The 17,924-nt window shown below is 46.4% G+C and overlaps 2 protein-coding genes and 1 long non-coding RNA gene across 4 annotated transcripts in view; 1 reads left to right on the top strand and 2 right to left on the bottom strand.

Moving 5' to 3' along the window:
* Window positions 1-10,370, bottom strand: part of ZFTRAF1 (zinc finger TRAF-type and ring finger containing 1) — a 41,616-nt gene extending 31,246 nt beyond the window's left edge. The window contains exon 1 of the mRNA XM_020995427.2: window positions 9,677-10,370. Coding sequence (XP_020851086.1) covers window positions 9,677-10,048 — 372 coding nt within the window. The 5' untranslated portion in view covers window positions 10,049-10,370. The remainder of the gene's footprint in view (window positions 1-9,676) is intronic.
* A 261-nt stretch (window positions 10,371-10,631) lies between these two features.
* LOC144457055 (uncharacterized) lies at window positions 10,632-12,232 on the top strand. Its single transcript, XR_013486369.1, has 2 exons — window positions 10,632-10,797; window positions 11,487-12,232. It is a non-coding gene; the product is annotated as an uncharacterized LOC144457055 (long non-coding RNA).
* Window positions 12,233-13,511: 1,279 nt separating this feature from the next.
* On the bottom strand, window positions 13,512-17,320 carry TMEM276 (transmembrane protein 276). Of its 2 annotated transcripts, XM_078153832.1 has the most exons (5): window positions 17,158-17,320; window positions 15,972-16,272; window positions 15,482-15,615; window positions 14,442-15,075; window positions 13,512-13,948 (listed from the first exon to the last, which is right to left on the bottom strand). In XM_078153832.1, the coding sequence occupies exons 3-4, from the start codon at window positions 15,569-15,571 to the stop codon at window positions 14,587-14,589; spliced, it is 579 nt and encodes a 192-aa protein (XP_078009958.1). In that variant the 5' UTR covers window positions 15,572-15,615; window positions 15,972-16,272; window positions 17,158-17,320; the 3' UTR covers window positions 13,512-13,948; window positions 14,442-14,586. The 2 variants fall into 2 exon arrangements, with proteins under 2 accessions (XP_078009958.1, XP_078009957.1); XM_078153831.1 differs by lacking the exon at window positions 17,158-17,320 and having other exon boundaries at window positions 15,972-16,554.
* Window positions 17,321-17,924: the final 604 nt, after the last annotated feature.

Below are 17,924 nucleotides of genomic sequence, written 5' to 3'. Positions count from 1 at the left end.
ACTATCTTTTGCCTCTTTTTGTATCCCCAGTAGTTATCACAGTGCCTGGCACATAAGTGCTTAATAATTGTTTATTGACTATTGACTGACTAAAAAAAATATTAAAAGAATCTATACTGCACACATTTCATGATGATCTTATTTATTAAAATGTATCTTCTCCCAAAGACCTCTCTGTCCTATGCTTCTGAATCCTCTCTAAAAATGGCAATCCAAACTATTTTCATGAGCCTAGCTCAGGCCTCAGCTCTACTGCCCAAAAGTCTGGCTGCTTGAATGCAAAGCAAAGGTTCCCGAAGGATCTGTAATATGCTATTTTGCACAGTTATATGCAGCAAAATTAAACCTGTGCAAGGAAACAAGGTGCAGCTGCCATAGGAACCAGAAGTGAATTCCTTGAACATTACGATTAAAACTTTAAGCACAACATTAACAGGAGAAAAACCAATTGACCAGCTGTGTGATGCTCTTCTGCACTCTTCACCCCCACACATAAAGGAACTTTCCTACAGAGCCACAGCACAGGCATGAGGAAGCCAAATAAAGGCTTTGATGAATTCCCTTAATACAAAGAAGTTAGGGGCTGTTTTAAGTCTCCACTGCCCTAGGGGAAAGGTAGGACCCTTAATGTGTGCTTAGACTTCTTCAGGTGGTTCCCCAGAGAAGCTCACTGAGAGCTCTTAAAACACAAGTGCTGGGGCTGATGCTGTCTAGGGGTGCTGGGAACCTCAAAATGCAAGGGTACTGGGTTGGTCTGCCTCAAAAGAATTCGACCACTCAAGCCTTCTTTCAGTCAGAGTAGTGAGGTTTTATTATACACTGATTGAGTGGGCAAGATTTCTAGTAAATCTGCAGTATTTGTGACAACAATACATTAAGTGGACCAGCTTCTAAGAATCTCCACAATTTAAAGGGGGTAAGATTGATATTTTTATACAGAAAGACTTTTAGGATCTAGGAGTGGTAAGTAGCCTGGGTGGGCCAGCTGCAGACAATGGAAGGAGTTAAGTGGTAGGGCCACAATGAAAAGACAGTTAAAAGGATTATACTGGGATGGGCCAGATGCATCAGGGATGAAATGTGTGAGAAAGTTTAAGGACTGAGGGTCTTTTCCTTTTAGTGGTTCAAGTTCCATAACCCCATCAGGGCCACAGTGACCCCTGGACTTGGCCAACTGAACTAAGAGAGAATGACCTAGTACAGTGCTTCTAGACACTATGGAGAAAGTGCCCAGCTGGAAAATCTGTCAAAATTCAGAAACTTAAAATACTGACCTTTGGAGTTTTCCTTAAAAGCCATTTGTGTCCAGTACACAGAACCAGGAAGAGCCCACTGGCTCACAGAGGCCAGGCACAGCTCTTTTCAAAGCCCAAGTTAAATTCGAAAGAACAAATTTTACCTGCAGAGGACAAACCGTCTGTATACCATACTGCTCACACTTTAGTACCCTGATGTTCTGGGAAGATTGCTAAGTACAAAGAGCTATCTCCTTTACCTAAAACACAGGCCCAGCCCATTTAGATTCCTGTAACTACCTGAGAAGGGCAGAGTCTAAATATTCTATGCCCATCTCTGGCCAGAAGAGAACCCTAGACAGAATGAGCTTTCTAAGTCTAGGAACTGTATCTCATAGTATGGTGCATTCCAGGGAGTTTAACCTAGCCAGCATCTTCCATAAGAAGAGCGCACAGTAAACAGGTACTGAATGAAGTAGGTTTATCAAAGCTGCAAGCACTGGATTCAAATTCAGTTTCTGCCACTGTGTGTCACCATGGGCAATCTCTTTACCTTAAAAGGATAAAGAGGCCTCAATTCTCATCCAGAAAATGAAAGAAGACTAGATAACCTTCTCAAGTCCTTTACAGCTCTAGATTCTATGGATGACTCAAGAGGAGAGACTGTCAAGTATGCCACTAATCACCAGATATGGGTTGGACCAAGCAAATATCATTCTACTTTCCTGCAAACAGTGGGAAAGGTTACAGTTCCATTTGGGGAGGGGAGGGGAGAGAATAAGAATTAACTATGTCTACAACAATAACATTCAACAATACTACAGAAAGTGGCATTGACTTCCGGAGGGAGGTCTGGCTAGGTGTCTCCAGTTAGTATAATTTCTCTAAGGTAACTCAGGATGGGGTCCTACCCATCTTCAGATTTCCTTATTTTTGGTAAAAACAAACTCATTTTCAACCTTTGTCTCCTGATTAAACAAAAAAAAACCAAACTAGTCAATTTACACTGTGCTTATCTGCTATCTCCAAAAAGATAGCATACTTAAGCCTAACCTTCCAGTTTCCACATCATTGTGTACAAATAGACATGGATCAACTAGTAGGTGGACAACAGTACAGTGAAAAACACCCACATGGCATGAATTGATGCTGAGTGAAGCAAGCAGAACCAGAAGAACATCGTACACAGTAACTGCAACATTATGCTACGACTAACTTTGATAGACTTGGCTCATCTCAGCAATGCAAAGATCTAAGGTAACTCCAAAAGGCTCATGATGGAAAATGCTATCCACATCTAGAAAAATAACTATGGAGTCTGAATGTAGATGGAAGCATACTATTTGCTCTCTTTTTTTTTTTGTTTCTTCTTTCTTGTGGTGTCTCCCATTGGTTCTAATTCCTCTTTACAACATGACTAATGTGAAAATGTTTAATATGAATGTACATGTACAGCCTATTATCAGATTGCATGCCATTTTGGGGAGAGCAGGGGGAGAAAATTTATAACTCAAAGTCTTATAGAAGTGAACTGAAAACCAAAAATAAGTAAACAAATAATCTTTTAAAAATTAAAAAAATTCAAACCAAGTCATTCAAGAGTCATTAACAAAAAACAAAACAAACAAACAAAAAACATCTACATGGAAACCGCCAAAGCAGAATACCCTCACTGGGTCTTCTATCATTTCTGACAATGATTTAATAGAAGCAAATGTGATTAAAGATGATGCTTTGTGGAAAGTCCCAAGCTGAAGTTTTAATTTTTTTATGTGAATTTTACATGAATAAATTTTATGTTAATTTATGTGAAATCATGTAGACATATGTATTTGGGAAGTAGACCAAACAAACAGAAGAAGGCAAACTATGGGGCAGCTAGGTGGCTCAGTAGATACAGCACTGGCTGTAGAGTCAGCAGGACCTGAGTTCAAATATGGCCTCAGTCACATGATACTAGCGGTGTGGTCCTGAGCAAGTCACTTAACCCTGACTGCTTCACAAAAAAAAAACCCAAAAAAGCACACATACACAAAAAAAGATGATGAAGAAGGCAACCTAGTAATTCCTCAGGAACCATAAAGAGTGCATTTTTTCTTGGGAAGATGGTGTGATGAGACTATTTTCACCTTGCAAGGCAGAATGGCAGCTTTGCATCTGCCTAATCTTGCACTCGCTTTTTAAAAAAATAAATTTGTCAATAATCCTTGATTCAACTCCATTTAAAGCTTCCCTTGAAGAGTGTGGAGGGGAATTCCAAACGACTAGCATTCCAGATTAATACCAGGAAGGTCTGAATGGTGAGAGAATTTAACCTAACCATTCTAAATGGCTTAATCAGTTTGCAGTAGATCTAACAATCCCATTCTCATTTCTCTAGATAAGGTGAAGTCTCTGGCAACAATGACTCAATGTAAAAGATTAGGCACACACAAATACCCAAACTTGCATTGCCAGAGATGGGCACATCATCTCAAGAGTGCTAGGACTATCTTTTAGTGGAAAGGTCTGTGGCTTTGTGGAAATCTTGCTTCTACTCTTCCCTCTTCTGGTCTACCTTTCACATGCTGCCAAACTAATCTTCCTTATGCATACTTGTTCATGCCAGTCCTCTGCTCAAAACCTTTAAATGGCTCAACACTGCTTAGGTAATAAAATTTTAAAAGTCTCAACCTGGAATTCAAGGCCCTCCATTATATGGCAATACACTGTCTTTCTAGCCTATTATGTACTCTGTGCTGTAGTAAAGCTGAACTACTTTCTACTCCCTACTAATGTACTATACTTTCTTACCTCCAAGCCTTTGCTCACACTGTTCTATGCCTGGAATTTCATCCTTCCACCTGTGGAAATCTTACCTATCCTTTCAAGTCCAGGTCAAATGCTACCTACTTTATGAAGTCTTCTCAGGTTCCTACCAACTCAGTAACAACATTCTCACCTTCACAGGATACATTTACCTCTCTTACATTACTGGATTTTATAGTTATATCTAGTACATGTCATATACAAAATGACAAATTCCATGAGGACCAAGAACCCAGTATGTGTCATCTCTTCCAGCACCCAGCACCACCTCTGTATAAAGTAGGCCCTTAATAAATGTTTGTTGAAGGAGTTTTGTTTTTCCTTTTTCTTCCCAAGGGCAGCTAGGTGATTCAGTAGACAGAGCCCTGGATCTAGAGTAAGAAAGACCCGAGTTTAAATCCAGCCTCAGATACTTACTAGTTGTGTGACCTCAGGCAAATCACTTAACCTGTTTACCTCAAGTTTCCTCAACTAAAAAATAGCATAATAGCATCTACTTCACAGGATTATTGTGATAAAGAGATATCTGTAAAGGGTTTTGCAAATTTTAAAGCACTATAGCTATTATTGTGTTACCTATTATTTTATTATTATACGTTAGCTATAATTATTATTTTCCTCAATGGAAGAAATTGGTAAAGGGGGGAGGTGGGCTGGATAGCAATAGGGTTTCAAAAAGCAACAGAAAAGAAGATCATTGAATCTCTTCTTAAAAATGTAGAAGGTAACACAAACAGGACAGCTTTGAAAGTTCCATTTTGAATTTATCACATGATTATATGATGCCCCTTGAGCAGTTAAGGCCTATTTCCCTCCACTCCTAACAGATCATCTGAGTTTGCTAAAAAAAAATACACTAGCCTCTTTCCTTCGTTCACCAAGTGTTTGACACTTGGGCTGTCCCTGAATAAGATTGTTCACTTCAGACCAGAGGCAAACAGAAGTCATGTCAATTTAGTTTGGTATGTCCAAGGCACAGTATATATTACCCCAAATCACTGGGTCTCCTGTCAGCTGAAGATGTGGATCTAGTAACCCCCTAAAACAAATCCTCCACCAGCTACCCAGAGGACACTCATGCCAATCCAGTGCCATCATCCAACCAGTTTACAACTCACACTTCCCACTATTCTGAGCTCTGGCAGGACTTGCTGCCTTCCAAGGGAGGCCCAATTCATGAGGTACTGCTATTCACAGGGCTGGCTTACCACCTGATTTGGGACTACACAACATTTCTGTGTACAAAAAAGAACATATGCAAACTAAGACGCACCACAATACAATCTCTTGAAATTATACAGAAGTCACATTTCTTGCTTATTCCCAAATCTTCTCCAGTGACTTCTGAAGGCAGTCTTTCTTATGAGTAAATGAGATTTCCAAAATTTGGCACATTCAATAATGGGCTTCTAGTCATCCTAAACCTCTAAGTTGCACAAATACAGAAAGGATAGCTTTGGAGCTCCTCTAAGGCCTTGAAATGGTGGGCCTTCTATTTCATGCTGTGGAAGTGGCCCCAACACTAAGAAACAGAGGAGAGGATCAGGATCATCCTTATATATCAATGTTAAATCCTTATATATCAATGTTAAGGTAAGAAACCTCAACAGCCAAAATCTACCTTACAACAAGAATATGGATCGCTTTGGAAGGTAAGGGACTACCATACCATACATCATGGATAAAATGACACTAATGTTAATGGAGGCACAAAAAAAGCAAACAGCAGTGCCTCAACTCTGCCATACACTTCTAGAGAAGAACCTTATTGGCATTTAGGCTGGCATAGCCTAACTTTTTAATTTTCCTAACTAGGCTGGCCAGTTAAGTGCTTACTAATAAATGGGAATACCACAACTACAGAAAACATGCCAGACTGGTTTTAACCAGTCTGACCAAGAGGGCCAAGACCCCTTCTCAATCTGCCTACTTGTCAAGGACCCAGCTTGAGGTCTATAGGGAGAGACCACTGCCCTGGAGCCCTAAGGCTGCCCCCTCAGCCTTAAAAGCAAGAAGCTGGCCACATGATGGCTGCAGGACTTTTTCCTATTTTATCTTATCCTTAAGGTCAAAGTCAGGTCTAAGCTAGAGACCTCCCAGTCTAGGAGCTTCAGAGTACCTTGTCAGTGAACAGGCATATGGCATGATGAGTTACAGCCCATGTTTAGCTGTTGTACAAACTTGACAGTCTCCCTGGAAATTCTACACAATATCTTTTGCAGAAAGGTATTGCAGAATTACTTATGGCTCCAGTCCCACTTTATGGACTGAGAGTGGGCTTCATGGAGAAGGAAGTATCAGTAAGAGAAGGCTGGTAGACCTTATTTTCAGAATTAGCAGCCATTTTAAGAGCAGTCACAACTTGCCTACGTCTGGACAACTTGTCAACACAAATTATGCTTTTCCCCATGAAGGCTGCTGTGAAAAGCTAGCATGACCTTCCCTCCTGGGGAAAGAGGAAGCTGCCCAGACTTGTTCTCACCCCAAACAGAGCAATCAGAAGGATCCTCTTAAAACACCAGGAGGATATTTTTAGGGCCAGCTCAGCAAAGTGTAACGTCATTGCAGCAATGACCTTTGCATTTTGATGGCTGGCTCAGCCCCACAGAGGTAATCCCCAAACCCCTTCTGTGGAATTCTCCCTTCTCAAAACAACCCTCCCAAATCACCCCCACAACTTGAATTACAATATTTTTTAAACAAGGTTCCAACTCAAATTCTAATGTCAGCCCCTGAGGCTGGGGGGAACACTGCTGGCACAATGAAGGCCTGTAACATTCAGGAAGAATCACACATAGGTTTATTTATATCAAAGCCTGGATGGGAGAAGTAACATGTTGATAATCACAGAAAGGTTCAAGAACTATTTCAGACCCCAAAAACTCTCAGCATGATCCAGCACTAAGACTGGAGAAATGCTTGCCTTAGCCTCCTGTCTCCAAGCTTCAATCTCAAAAAACAGGCCCTCCACCCCATTGTCAGAAAAGAAAAACGGCAAGACTTGACTAGGTGTGTGGCGACTCTGAAGAAGCCCACACTATTTACAGTATCTGCCCATACCGAGTTCTGGAGACCTGCCAAGACATTCCCACCTGTCTCAGTCTCCTGCCAGGTAGAAGGGCAAAGAAGAAAGGGTTCGGAGAAGAGAAAAGGAGTATCTCCCCTCTTCTTTCAATTACCAATCTCACTTCCACCAGGTGCAAGCCAAGCCTTCACAAGAAGCCTCATAGACTTCAAAGCCAAAATACTGTTCACTGTTCTCAGGTTACAATCCTGATTCCTACAGATCCAACCAGAGCTTTTCAAATGGAGGGGAAAGAGAATTAGAAAAGGGGAGTGGAGTGGAGAATGAATGCTGTATTCCCTAAGTAAGATCTCAGGAGAGCCAATCAACAGTCTATTTCCTAAGGAACTAAAGAGTACACATTAATACATGAGTATCTTTCCATCCAGAAAAGATATGTGTTCAAATTCCCCTAACTCCCACCAAAAGTCCTTTTATCTACATATGAGGCTCAAGGCTTGATATCACTATCTCCCCCAAATGGGGGTGGATAAATTGGCCATGAGGGTGGTGAGAAGGCACCAAGCTTAGCCTATGTATGAGAGGGAAAAGAGTAGGTACAGAGAAGATATACTTATGAGAGTCATACTTAAATCTGGCTGGTTTTGTTTTGTTCAAGGACGGTAGAGGATGAAACCAAATTAGAAGAATTAACAACAGGAGGGAGAAAGGAGAGGGGAAAAGTTATCATTCCTCAGTCCAGGAGAAAGGAAGCAGAAGGCTGGGAATACAGTTGGGGTTGGAAGAGAAGTGAATTAGGTTACAGATTTGGGGAAGGGATAGCCTCAGATAGGACACGCTGGGTTTGGCTAGAAGAGAAAAGGGGCCTATAAACCAAGAACCAATCAGGTGTTATGACGGAGCCTTTGACTTTGTGACTTGAGGTAATAAGTCTGGCAAGTAAAATGGGGTCAAGAGAACATCTAACAAATTCTGGGTAAAAGGACTCTGAAGCCACATTGAGGACAGGGGGAAGAATCAGGCAGGGAAAAACATGGAGGGAAAAGACATTCCTGTTCCCAAGGGTGGAGAGCAGCATGAATAAGCTACATTATTTCTCCCTGTAGGGTCACACAGGGAATGTTTGGCACAATAACAGGAACACAAGGATACAGATGACCCTGGATAAGGAGAGAAGGATAATCTCATCTGCCTTAAGGGGGAAGAAGGACCCCAGTAGATGCTTTTCTGCCCTGCTCGCTCTCCAGCCTCACCAGTAAGAAATGAAACATTCACAGAGCCCCACCCCACCTCCAAGAGATTGGGGGTGGGGGGGGAGCATCAACCAGGTGTGAAGGAGGGAGCATCTCCCCCATCTGAAAAAAGATCAACAGGAGTGATATTAAAGAACAAGTGGGGAGAATAAGGAAAGGAAGGCTGGATTACATAGTGGGGTTTAAGAGAGAGAGCCAAGTGGGAGCGTTGGGAAAAAAGCAATGATATGAGTACAAGTCAGCAGGGTTTGGAGGGAGGAAGGGATGCTGCTTTACTGAGGAAGTAGCTACAAAGAGAGAGTAAGGAATGGGGTATAGAGGGAGTGTTTAAAATCAGGGAGGTTGGAGTAGGAATTGTAGTATCAGGCTAGATTCAGGGAATAAACTGATACTGGGGTGGCGTGAGGTGACCAAAATCGATAAAGTGGACATTGCTGAAATTACTTTATATTTACTAATCTTTATTTTACATTCTCCCCTTACCCCGGTTTTCTTTGTATCACCAGGAATGTTTGTGGGGGTGAACAAAAGGCAAAATACAGACAGATGAAGTAGTAGAGTGGTAAGGACCAGGGAAGGAAGGGATAGGTGGAAGGACTGCAGGGAATCCGATTAGGTGATAGAAGGGAATCACAGTCCCAACGGGTGGAGGTAGGACAGTCTATGGGGGAAATAAGGTTATTATAAGATTCCTAAAGATGATGTGAAGATGAGATAGGGTTGTCAAAAATGGTAGGAGGTCAGGTGGTAAGCCTGTAAGGGGACAACAGAAGGAAGATAAGACTACTAAGAAAAGGAGAGAATTATCGGGATGAGGGGGGCCAAATGGAGGAAAGAATTTTTAAAAAAAACAAGGGGGGAAGAGAAATGAGAAAATCATAAGAGATCCAGGCTGAGGGAGCTCCCCTCAGGAAGAATGGGGGGAGGAGAGGACGATGGAAGGGAAAAGAGAAGATGAAGTTGCCTAAGGTGAAATGGAGGTGTGTATGTGGGGGGGAGCTAGGGAAGAGAATACGGGGAGGACGGCGCAGAAGACACGATGGGGAAAGGTTGGGCCCAGCCTGGGGAGACTAAGGAAGGGGATAAAGAAAAACTAGATCGAAGGAGAAAGGGAGGGGAAGGAGTTCCCCATGACAATGCCTGAGGGTAGGGATGTCGAGTACATGGGTGGTACTGGTACTTCCAGACAGGTAAGAGGGTATAGAAATCCCTCAAAGCAGACTAAGAGATTGGCTAGGAAACAATAAGGGGGGGGCCGGGCAAAGGACGGTGTTAGGGTTCAGGTGTGCCCAGATTCCCGAGGGAAGTAAGGGGGACAGCCGGGGTGAGGGGGCTTCTAAGGATCCCGGCCGTACCTGGTAGACTGAGGCCTTGGGCAGGTCCAGGCAGACTGTACAGCAAAGAACGGAGTACAGGCGCTCCTCCAGCTTGCCGCTCCCCGCGGACGCCGAAGCCGAAGCCGTCGCTGCCGAGGCCGCCGCTGCCGCCGCCGCCTCCGCCTCGGCCGCCCGCAGCCGCTTCTTGGGCGGCGCATCTGGGTCGCCGCCGGCCTCGGGTAGGGGCAGCTGGCGGCCCGCGGGCAGGCCCGCCTCATCTGGAAGCCCGGGCCCCGCCGCCTCTCCCAGCACGGACACGGCCATAGCGGAGGCGCCCTGGGGCCCGGCCCCGGAACCCGCGGGTCCCCCCGCTGCCGCCGCTGGGCCCCCGGCCTCCTCAGCCCCGGACATCCCACCGCGGCTGCCGGGCAGAGCCGGGCGCGCTCCCGCCGCTGCTGCCGCTGCCGCCGCCGCCGCCGCCCGAGGGGGAGGGGGTTAGGGGCACCGCGCGCTCCTGCCGCTGCCGCCGCTCACGCCGCTTCGCCGCCTCCTCGCCGCCGCCTCAGAGGGACCGGCCGCCCGCGCGTCTTCTCGAAACTACTGCCGCCGTCGCCGCCGCGTCAGTCGCTGACTTAGACCCAGATGCAGACACCAAACCCGGCGGCGCCGCCATCTTTGTTTTCACTGCCCGCTCCGTCGCTCGCCCCCCCACCCCCCGCGGAGGCAGTGGCGGCGACGCCCATCACGTGACCCTATAACCTCCACCAATCAGCCTGCCGCTTGAGAGGGGGAGGGGAGAGAGGGAGGGGTTTGGGGGGGAAATCGAGGCCTAGAGCTGGAGCTCCAGTAGTGACCAATCGGCGAGAGGAGGCGGGAACCTCATAGACCCCGCCCCCTCACCGCCTTTCTCCCAGGCCCCTGCCCCGCCCTACCTCAGAGGACAGGAAGAGGCAGGGCTCGAGGGGGTGGGGCTAATGAAGACTCGAGGGCGAGACTAGGAGAGTCCGAGAAAGGGCCGGAAGGCGGAGGGCTGCAAAGTTCTTCCTCCCGTAGTCTAAGCCTCCGGGTGTAAGGAGTCGTTGGCTTCCCAGTTTTCCACTCCCTGCCCCTCTGGTCTGTTTAAGACGAAAGGGATTGTGCCGACTTTCCAGACGCTGGAGGTGAGGCTCCCAGCCAGCCCGGGCCCTTTCCTCAGCGATCTCCCAGGCCGGTAGCATAGCATGCTTTTCCCTCATTCGAGGGAGGTCAGGGAGTCAGCACGTTTGGGTCTCCCCCGAGCCTTGCGGAGGGGGTGGGGCTGGTCCTCCTTTGACCTTACGGGAAAATGAGTGTTTGCCTCTTCCTCCCTTCCCAAACTTACGGCCCCAGGGAAACCCTTTCCAGACCACCTGGGGAAAGAAGGCCACTGCTTGGGAACCCCTGGCTTGGAGTGGAAGACAGAAGCTCAGAATCCCGGGGCAATTTTGAAGTTCAGCTAAGGCTATCTGGCCTGAGCCACGCCTTCTTAGGGCCCACGCCTCTCCTGCTGATTCCCACTGGTGGACTGTTAGTGGTTGGGGCGAGGGCATCCTTTATCCACCCAATGACAGGCGGGGGGCGGGGCCTGAACACTTTCCTTCGGAAATAATATTCCCTCATCCCAAACGTGCTTACCTTAAGCCTCTTTAGAGGAGCTCACCTCATTCCTGAGCCCTTTCTAGCTCAGGATTGGGGGCCGCCTTCGAGATGCAGTTTCCTGATTTCTCAGGGTGGCAGAGCTCCAGACTAGGCTTAGCAGATGTGACTGAGGGCCTGCGTTAATCAAAGACCCTTTGAAGGGAGATAAATTAAGTTCCCTTTAAAATTTTAGGTACCACCGTGCCTGGAGTAGAGGATGTAACTTCAGAGGGGAGTGCCAACCCAGGAAAGGATTGTGTCTTTGACGAACACTAATTGTACAGACACGAGGGAAAACGACTGAACAACAAAAACCTTTTCCCCTCCCCCAAGTTGGCTGGCTAATAGATATCAGCATGAGTGGTGGGGGTCCCAGGGCATAAGGATCTCAAATATGATGGATGGGGACTAGGCCAGGGTAGCTTCTTTTCTTCCAGTGCAACAAATGAAATATATACTAAGTGCCTATATGCTGAGCACTGTGATGGGGGAGGGGGGAAGATACAAAATATAGATAAGGTCCCTCCCCTTATGAAGTTCAGTCTTGTAGGAGCAAAAGATATATCTAGGAATCAGGAAAAGATTTGTGATTTCATTATTATTGAGAGCTCCCAAGTGACTCCCAACCTGTCAGCACCTCTGCAATTTATAATCCTAATGAATTACCTAGAACACTAAGAGGCTGAGGGACTTGGCAACCATGTGTCAGAAGTAGGATGTTGATTCAAGCTTTCCTGGTCCCAAGGCTGGCTATGTATCCACCATGCCACATTGCCCCCACAAGCATACTTATAATTGTAATATACAAAGTAGAGCCTATATCAGATTATACCCCATCTTGGGAAGGGGGAGGAGAGGAAGGGGGAGAAAATTTAAAACTCAAAATCTTATGGAAGTGAATGTTGAAAACTAGAAATAAATAAATTATTTTAAAAATAATTGTAATATACAGTATTACAGAAGTACATTGAAAAGGTGCAAGATAAAGTGCTGTGTGAACTCTGACAGGATGAGAAACCTGCTGTAGGAAGTGGTGGGGGCCTACTTCTCCATTAAGGTCTCCAGTTCCTGAACAGGACTTAGATCCTGCCTGAGCTATTTCAAAGTCCACCACAATCTTGTCCCAATTACTAGTCATCCCAATCTACCTTCCACCCAAACTAGCTTACAAATCACTCCTCAGATCTCTACTTAGGCTTTCCTTGTCTTTCTCGTTGCCATTCCTTCTATCTGAAATCATCTAGTGAAATCCTACCCATTCTTCAAGGCCCAGCTCACATGCCTACTTCTTAATGTAGCCTTCTCTAGATACTTCAAACTATAAGAATTTCTCCCTTCTCTGAATTCCTATGGAATTTCCTGTCTATACCACTTTTCTAGCCCTTAATTTTATTTTTTTTTTAAATGTATTATGTGCCTATTATCTGCTTGGCACTGAAGGTACAAAAATAAATGTGGGGGAAAAAGTTTGCCCTCAAAAAGCTTAAGCTCTACTAGAGAGAATGTGGCATATACATAAATAAGTGTGATGCCAAGTAGAATTTGAAAGAGGCAAAAGAGAGGTCCAGATAAAGTGTCTAAGAAAATTTGAGGTGCAAGACTTCATGAGGGAGGTGGTATATGATCTGGGCTTCAACAGGGAGAGAGGAGGAGACTTTTCTGACATGAGATGCACTTTGTGGGAATGTAATAAGAATGGGAATTGGGGTCTAATTTGGCTTGAATGTAGAATCCATGAAGAGATATAGTGTGAAATAAGGTCAGAAATGTAGCTTTGAGGCAGACTAAGGAGTTTGTATTTTATCCCATAGGCAGTCTTTACCCACTGAATATTCTCAAACAGAGGGATGACATAGTTAGGTCTTAATTACAAGCCAACATCCATGAGCAAAGTAACTTCAGAGAGGAGTGCTAACCCAGGGAGGGATTGTTCTTATATCCAGTTTTAGACTATAAGCTGGGGGTGGGGAGACTTGGGGGAAGGAATAGAGCAGGGAGGCAGAACCAGTGTCTACAATCTCTCTCTCTCTCTCTCTCTCTCTCTCTCTCTCTCTCTCTCTCTCTCTCTCTCTCTCTCTCTCTCTCTCTCCCCTCTGCCTCCCCCATCTCCTTCTAAACGAGGTCCCTTTCACAGAGTAGGTACCTAGTGGGTCTATTGAATAAATGAATACATGAATCCTGCTCCATAGCTGGAGTGGGAAGAAAGAGGGACAAAACATAGATCCCAATACTGGGAACTTGGAATACTGTATTTATTTAACTCCAAGTGGTTAAATGGTAACTGCTGGGAAATATGGGACCTCAGGCCACCAAAGGAAAGATTTCTTCATTGAAAGAGATTGGGCACCCTAAATCCAATATTCCTCCTTTTCCCCCACCCCAGGGCCACCCTGCTGGGTAGTTTGAGACTAGAGCCTATTCTGCCCCTGAGCTCAGGTATGGAGTTAGCCTTGGCCATATGGGGATTGAGTACATGGAACAGAAATGGCCAGGTTACCTTCAGGAACAGGCAGACTCACATTTCCCTAATAATCCATAATATTTATTAAAATGTCACTGAAAGGCAGAAGGCAGATTCCTCTCCTGTCTCATATACAAGTTCAGCCAAAAACAGTGCCCTTTGGATAAAACTCATATGTCCCTCGATGTTCCATCCTTGGTAAGAGGAAAATGAGAAGGTAGGTCCCAAGGGTTGCAACATTCCCTCCTCACTCCACCCCCCAACCAAATGGAGTACTAATCCCTGGGTGTAGGGAAATACTGAAGTCTTGGGGCCCTAGGAAGGAACTATGAGGGTGATGGTTCTAGAAAACCCACTCTGGGCAGAGCCCCTCACTAGCAGGACACCTACTCTATCTCCACAGGATCCTTTCTTGCCTAGGGTGTGCCAATCCCCTTGCCATATTCCAGCAATCATTGGGGTTGTATTTCTTCAACAAAGAAAAAACTTGGGCAGCTAACCCATAGGAAGGTCCTAGCCAATGAGGGATGGAGCAGGAAAGTACAGGAGGAAGGAGGCAGCCAGAAGGTAATGACAACAGAGAGAAAACTTAGCCCGAGTTTCTGATCATACAAGCCCCCAGAGATGTGGATGACAGCACAGTACAAGAAAGAGTTAACCATAATAAGTAGCCCCCAGCACACACACCTGCCTTGCCTTTTCCTCCAGCACAAGTCCCACAGGATCCAGCACCTGCCCAGGTAGCCTCACTGGCATCCTCAGAATGGAGTTAGTACCCATAGGAATCATCTGCTCCTGAAGGGGTCTTGCTTGCATCTGCCCCAGGCAGTGGTCAATCCAATTCCAAGTGCTGAGTGTGAAGAGCCCAACGATAAGCCCAATTCCCCACAGCCAGGGCCCATCTGCATGCATCTTCCTTTTGGAGGAACAGCAGTAGAGTCTCCTTCTCCAGTCGACTCATGAGACTGGCTGCACCTAATGCCACACCACCACCCATTCCATAAGTGTTGACAGTGAAGACAGACACAATGAGGATAGTTACTGCAGCCACCAGGGCCACAGCTTGACCAGCCACAGCCCGGGTCTCTGTGCCCAGATAGTCCCCAGCCATGCCCAGGACCATACCACCCCCTAGAAGCAGATTGGCCGTAGATCGGTCTCCATTCACCCAATGGAAATCAAAGGCCAAGAGAGGAAGGCCGATGACTGTGGCCACCCAGGTTCCCATCTGGTTATCGGTATCTGTCTGGGGACCAGGAACCAATGCAGCAGCGGCAGCTAGGGCTTGAAGTAGGAAGCCTGCTGCAGCCCCTCGATTCACCTGGCAACATGGGGAAAGGGAGAATTAGGTCATTGGGACAAGAAGGGACCATTATAATACCACCCTCTGAGCAGCCCAGAGCCAGAAGTTGTTCCTCTAACTTTATACTCAACTTTCTGTCCATTCCCATCCACCAACATTTACAGTAATTTTCTCCGCTTGAATCTACATGCATCACATACCCTCTTCACACTCTTACATTGGCCAGACTAAAATGGAGCTGATTAACCTACACATGGTCCAAAAACAATCTCTGTAGCCTGGAAGGTCAAAAGAAACAGTGCTTGGCCCTCCCACCACCCAGCCTATAGTATCCAAAGATTCCCACTGAGGTATTCTATGACTTCTGATGATGTAAAAGAACATAACTTTTCAAAATTCCACCCCCAGATACTGGGCCACTCACCCTGGCAGTGTGCACAGCAGAATGTAGAGAGACTACTCCTAGAACAAGGTAGGAGATTTGGGTGCTCCATTCCTCAGGCTTGTTTGCCATGGAGCCAGAGAAAGGGAAGGTGAGGAAGGGGCCTTCTGCCCAACCTTCAAAGGAAAGGAAGGAAACAAGCTCCTCAGCAGCTACCTTATCCCCCCAAGACTAAGGACCTTCCGGGTCCCAGAGCAATCAGAGGGAAGTTCTGTGATCTGAGCAAGGTGTAATAGTAGAGAAGAGAGCATGAGCTAAGCTGAGAGAAGCCACAGCTGGGCAGGAACTGGGGTTTTTACAGGAATGAGGAATGGGTAAAACTAGGAGGATGCAGAGGGTAGTTGGCCAAAGGTGGGTATACAGGAAGCAGGGTGGGGATGGTGATGAAAAGCAAAAAGCTTAGCTCTGTTACATGGGGAGCAGGTGGGTAGGACCAGGGTTTGGAAAAGGTGGAGCAAGAGCCCAGAATTACCTTTGGTGAAGCTCAAGGGAGAAGGATGGATGGGCAGGTGGTGGGGCTTGGAGGATGCTGGACACGACGTCAGCTCGAGCTGCGGGGAGAGAGGGAGGAAGGGTGCCAAGAGGACCAGGAGTGGAGGAGGGGGTGGTTTTGGCAAAGGCCACCAGCAGGGGTCCGTGGGGTGGGTGTTGGGAAAAGCCAGGCCCAGGCTGAAGCGAGCTGCCCAGGAGGCAAAGGACTGGCGCTGTCCAGCTGCTGGGGTAGGCGGTCCAAGGAGCACTGCCGGGTTGGCGTAGCCGCTCTGGGACAGAGCCTGGAGGAACAGGAGATGCGGACTGAGCACAGGGAGGAGCTCAGGCTGCCGGAAGAGAAAGGGAGCAGCACAGGAATCCGGCCCAGCTAGGAGCACCTGCAGGCCTAGGCCCAGTCCAAAGGACAACTGGGGCCGGGGCGGGGCAGCGCAGCTCCTCCTCCTTTGTTACCATAGCAGCGCCTGGAAGCAGGGGTGGTGGCCAGGAAAAAATGAAGGAAAAGAGGGCTAAAAGGAACCATAGACTCAGCTCCGACTCATCAGCGCCGCCCCGTGCCTGGAGGAGGAGGAGGAGTCTCTGTGAAGACAGGCAGGAGCATTTGGGGAGAAGTGGGGTGTCCTGGGGGAGGAACTCGTCCAAGGGATTCAAGATTGCATTGAGGTGGGAAAAGCTAATTCAGGTGCAAGACTGAGGCTTGCATGGCAGACATTAGAATTTTTCTCAGCTCTCTTGCATTTTTAAAAAATTTCCAAGGGGCAGCTAGGTGGCACAGTGGATAGAGCTCCGGCTTTGGAGTCAGGAGGACCTGAGTTCAAATGCAGCTTCAGACACTTGACACTGTGTGACCCTGAACAAGTCATTTAACCCCGATTGCCTCACCAAAAAAAAAAATTCCAGTAAAATCACCTTTCTGCTTTCCTTTAATTGCCCTCCGATGTTATAACAGATCCACCCCCACCCAATCTCTGTCTACTGAAATTATTGAAAATTCAGCATATCCAATATATAATTTAAACCAAACCCTTCCTTTCTCCATACACCGCTATTTATATTGAGGACACTACAATACTCTGCCAGTGTCTCAGTGTCCCAAGTCTGGATTCATCCTTTCCTCTTCCTTCAAACCCTTTACCCTAGTATTTGCAAAGTTACCTCCCTCCAGTTACCTAGCTGATATCCTAGTTTAGGACTTCATCATTTCTCACTGGCGCTGTGCAAGCTCTTCAAAACTGGCCCCTCCTGATCTCTCTAATCTTCCTAGCCTCCATCTTCTTCCTTCTCAATCCATCCTTCACACAGCATCCAAAGTGATATTCTTAAAATGTCTCTGACCAGATCATTCCCCTATTAAAAAAAAAAATTCCAAGTGATAAAATATGGAGGGGGACAGAGCCAAGAAAGTGGATTACAGGCAGCAACCCAGCTGAACTTTTTCAACATTCCCCTCCAAACAACTTTAAAATAACAAATCAAATTTTGAAGCAGCAGAACCAACAGAAGGTTGAGGTGAGACTTTTTTTTAGACTAACACAACTTAGGAGATTGACAGAAAACATCTGTGACACTGGGGTGGAGGCCTGTCCACAGCCCATGAACAATGACTGCAGCACTAACAGCAATTTTTGGAGGTGGGGAGGTGGTAGCAGCAGCAGATGCTTTAGGAACTTTTAGCTCAGAGATGGTAAGGGAGTCAGAGGACCAATCGGAAAGAGATTACAAAGGTCCTTTTGCTGTCACTAGTTGCAAGTGCTCCTTATTGGCAGCTCTATTGCCAATAAGCAGTTCTGGATCACAGTTCCTGGGCAGAGATGAGCACTTCTGAGCAGTCACAAGGGAGCAGTGACCCTGGTTGCAGTTCCAAGGCAGAAAGGAGCACTAGCACTTGCAGCTTCAAAGAAGTAGGGGCCCTTCCTGTGTACAGATCAAAGTACAG

This window comes from Phascolarctos cinereus, unplaced genomic scaffold (assembly GCF_003287225.1).
Source record: "Phascolarctos cinereus isolate Bilbo 61053 unplaced genomic scaffold, phaCin_HiC Scaffold_4;HRSCAF=312, whole genome shotgun sequence".
Lineage (NCBI taxonomy): Eukaryota > Metazoa > Chordata > Mammalia > Diprotodontia > Phascolarctidae > Phascolarctos > Phascolarctos cinereus.
This window is presented reverse-complemented; position numbering and strand designations above follow the sequence as displayed.

What these genes read in the sequence shown, in the direction of transcription:
- TMEM276 (XM_078153832.1), bottom strand. Translation starts at nt 15,571, where the DNA reads ATGGCAAACAAGCCTGAGGAATGGAGCACCCAAATCTCCTACCTTGTT. An exon ending in CTGCTGTGCACACTGCCAGG is followed by an intron (nt 15,076 to 15,481) that starts GTGAGTGGCCCA and finishes CCATGTTGCCAG; the next exon opens with GTGAATCGAGGGGCTGCAGC.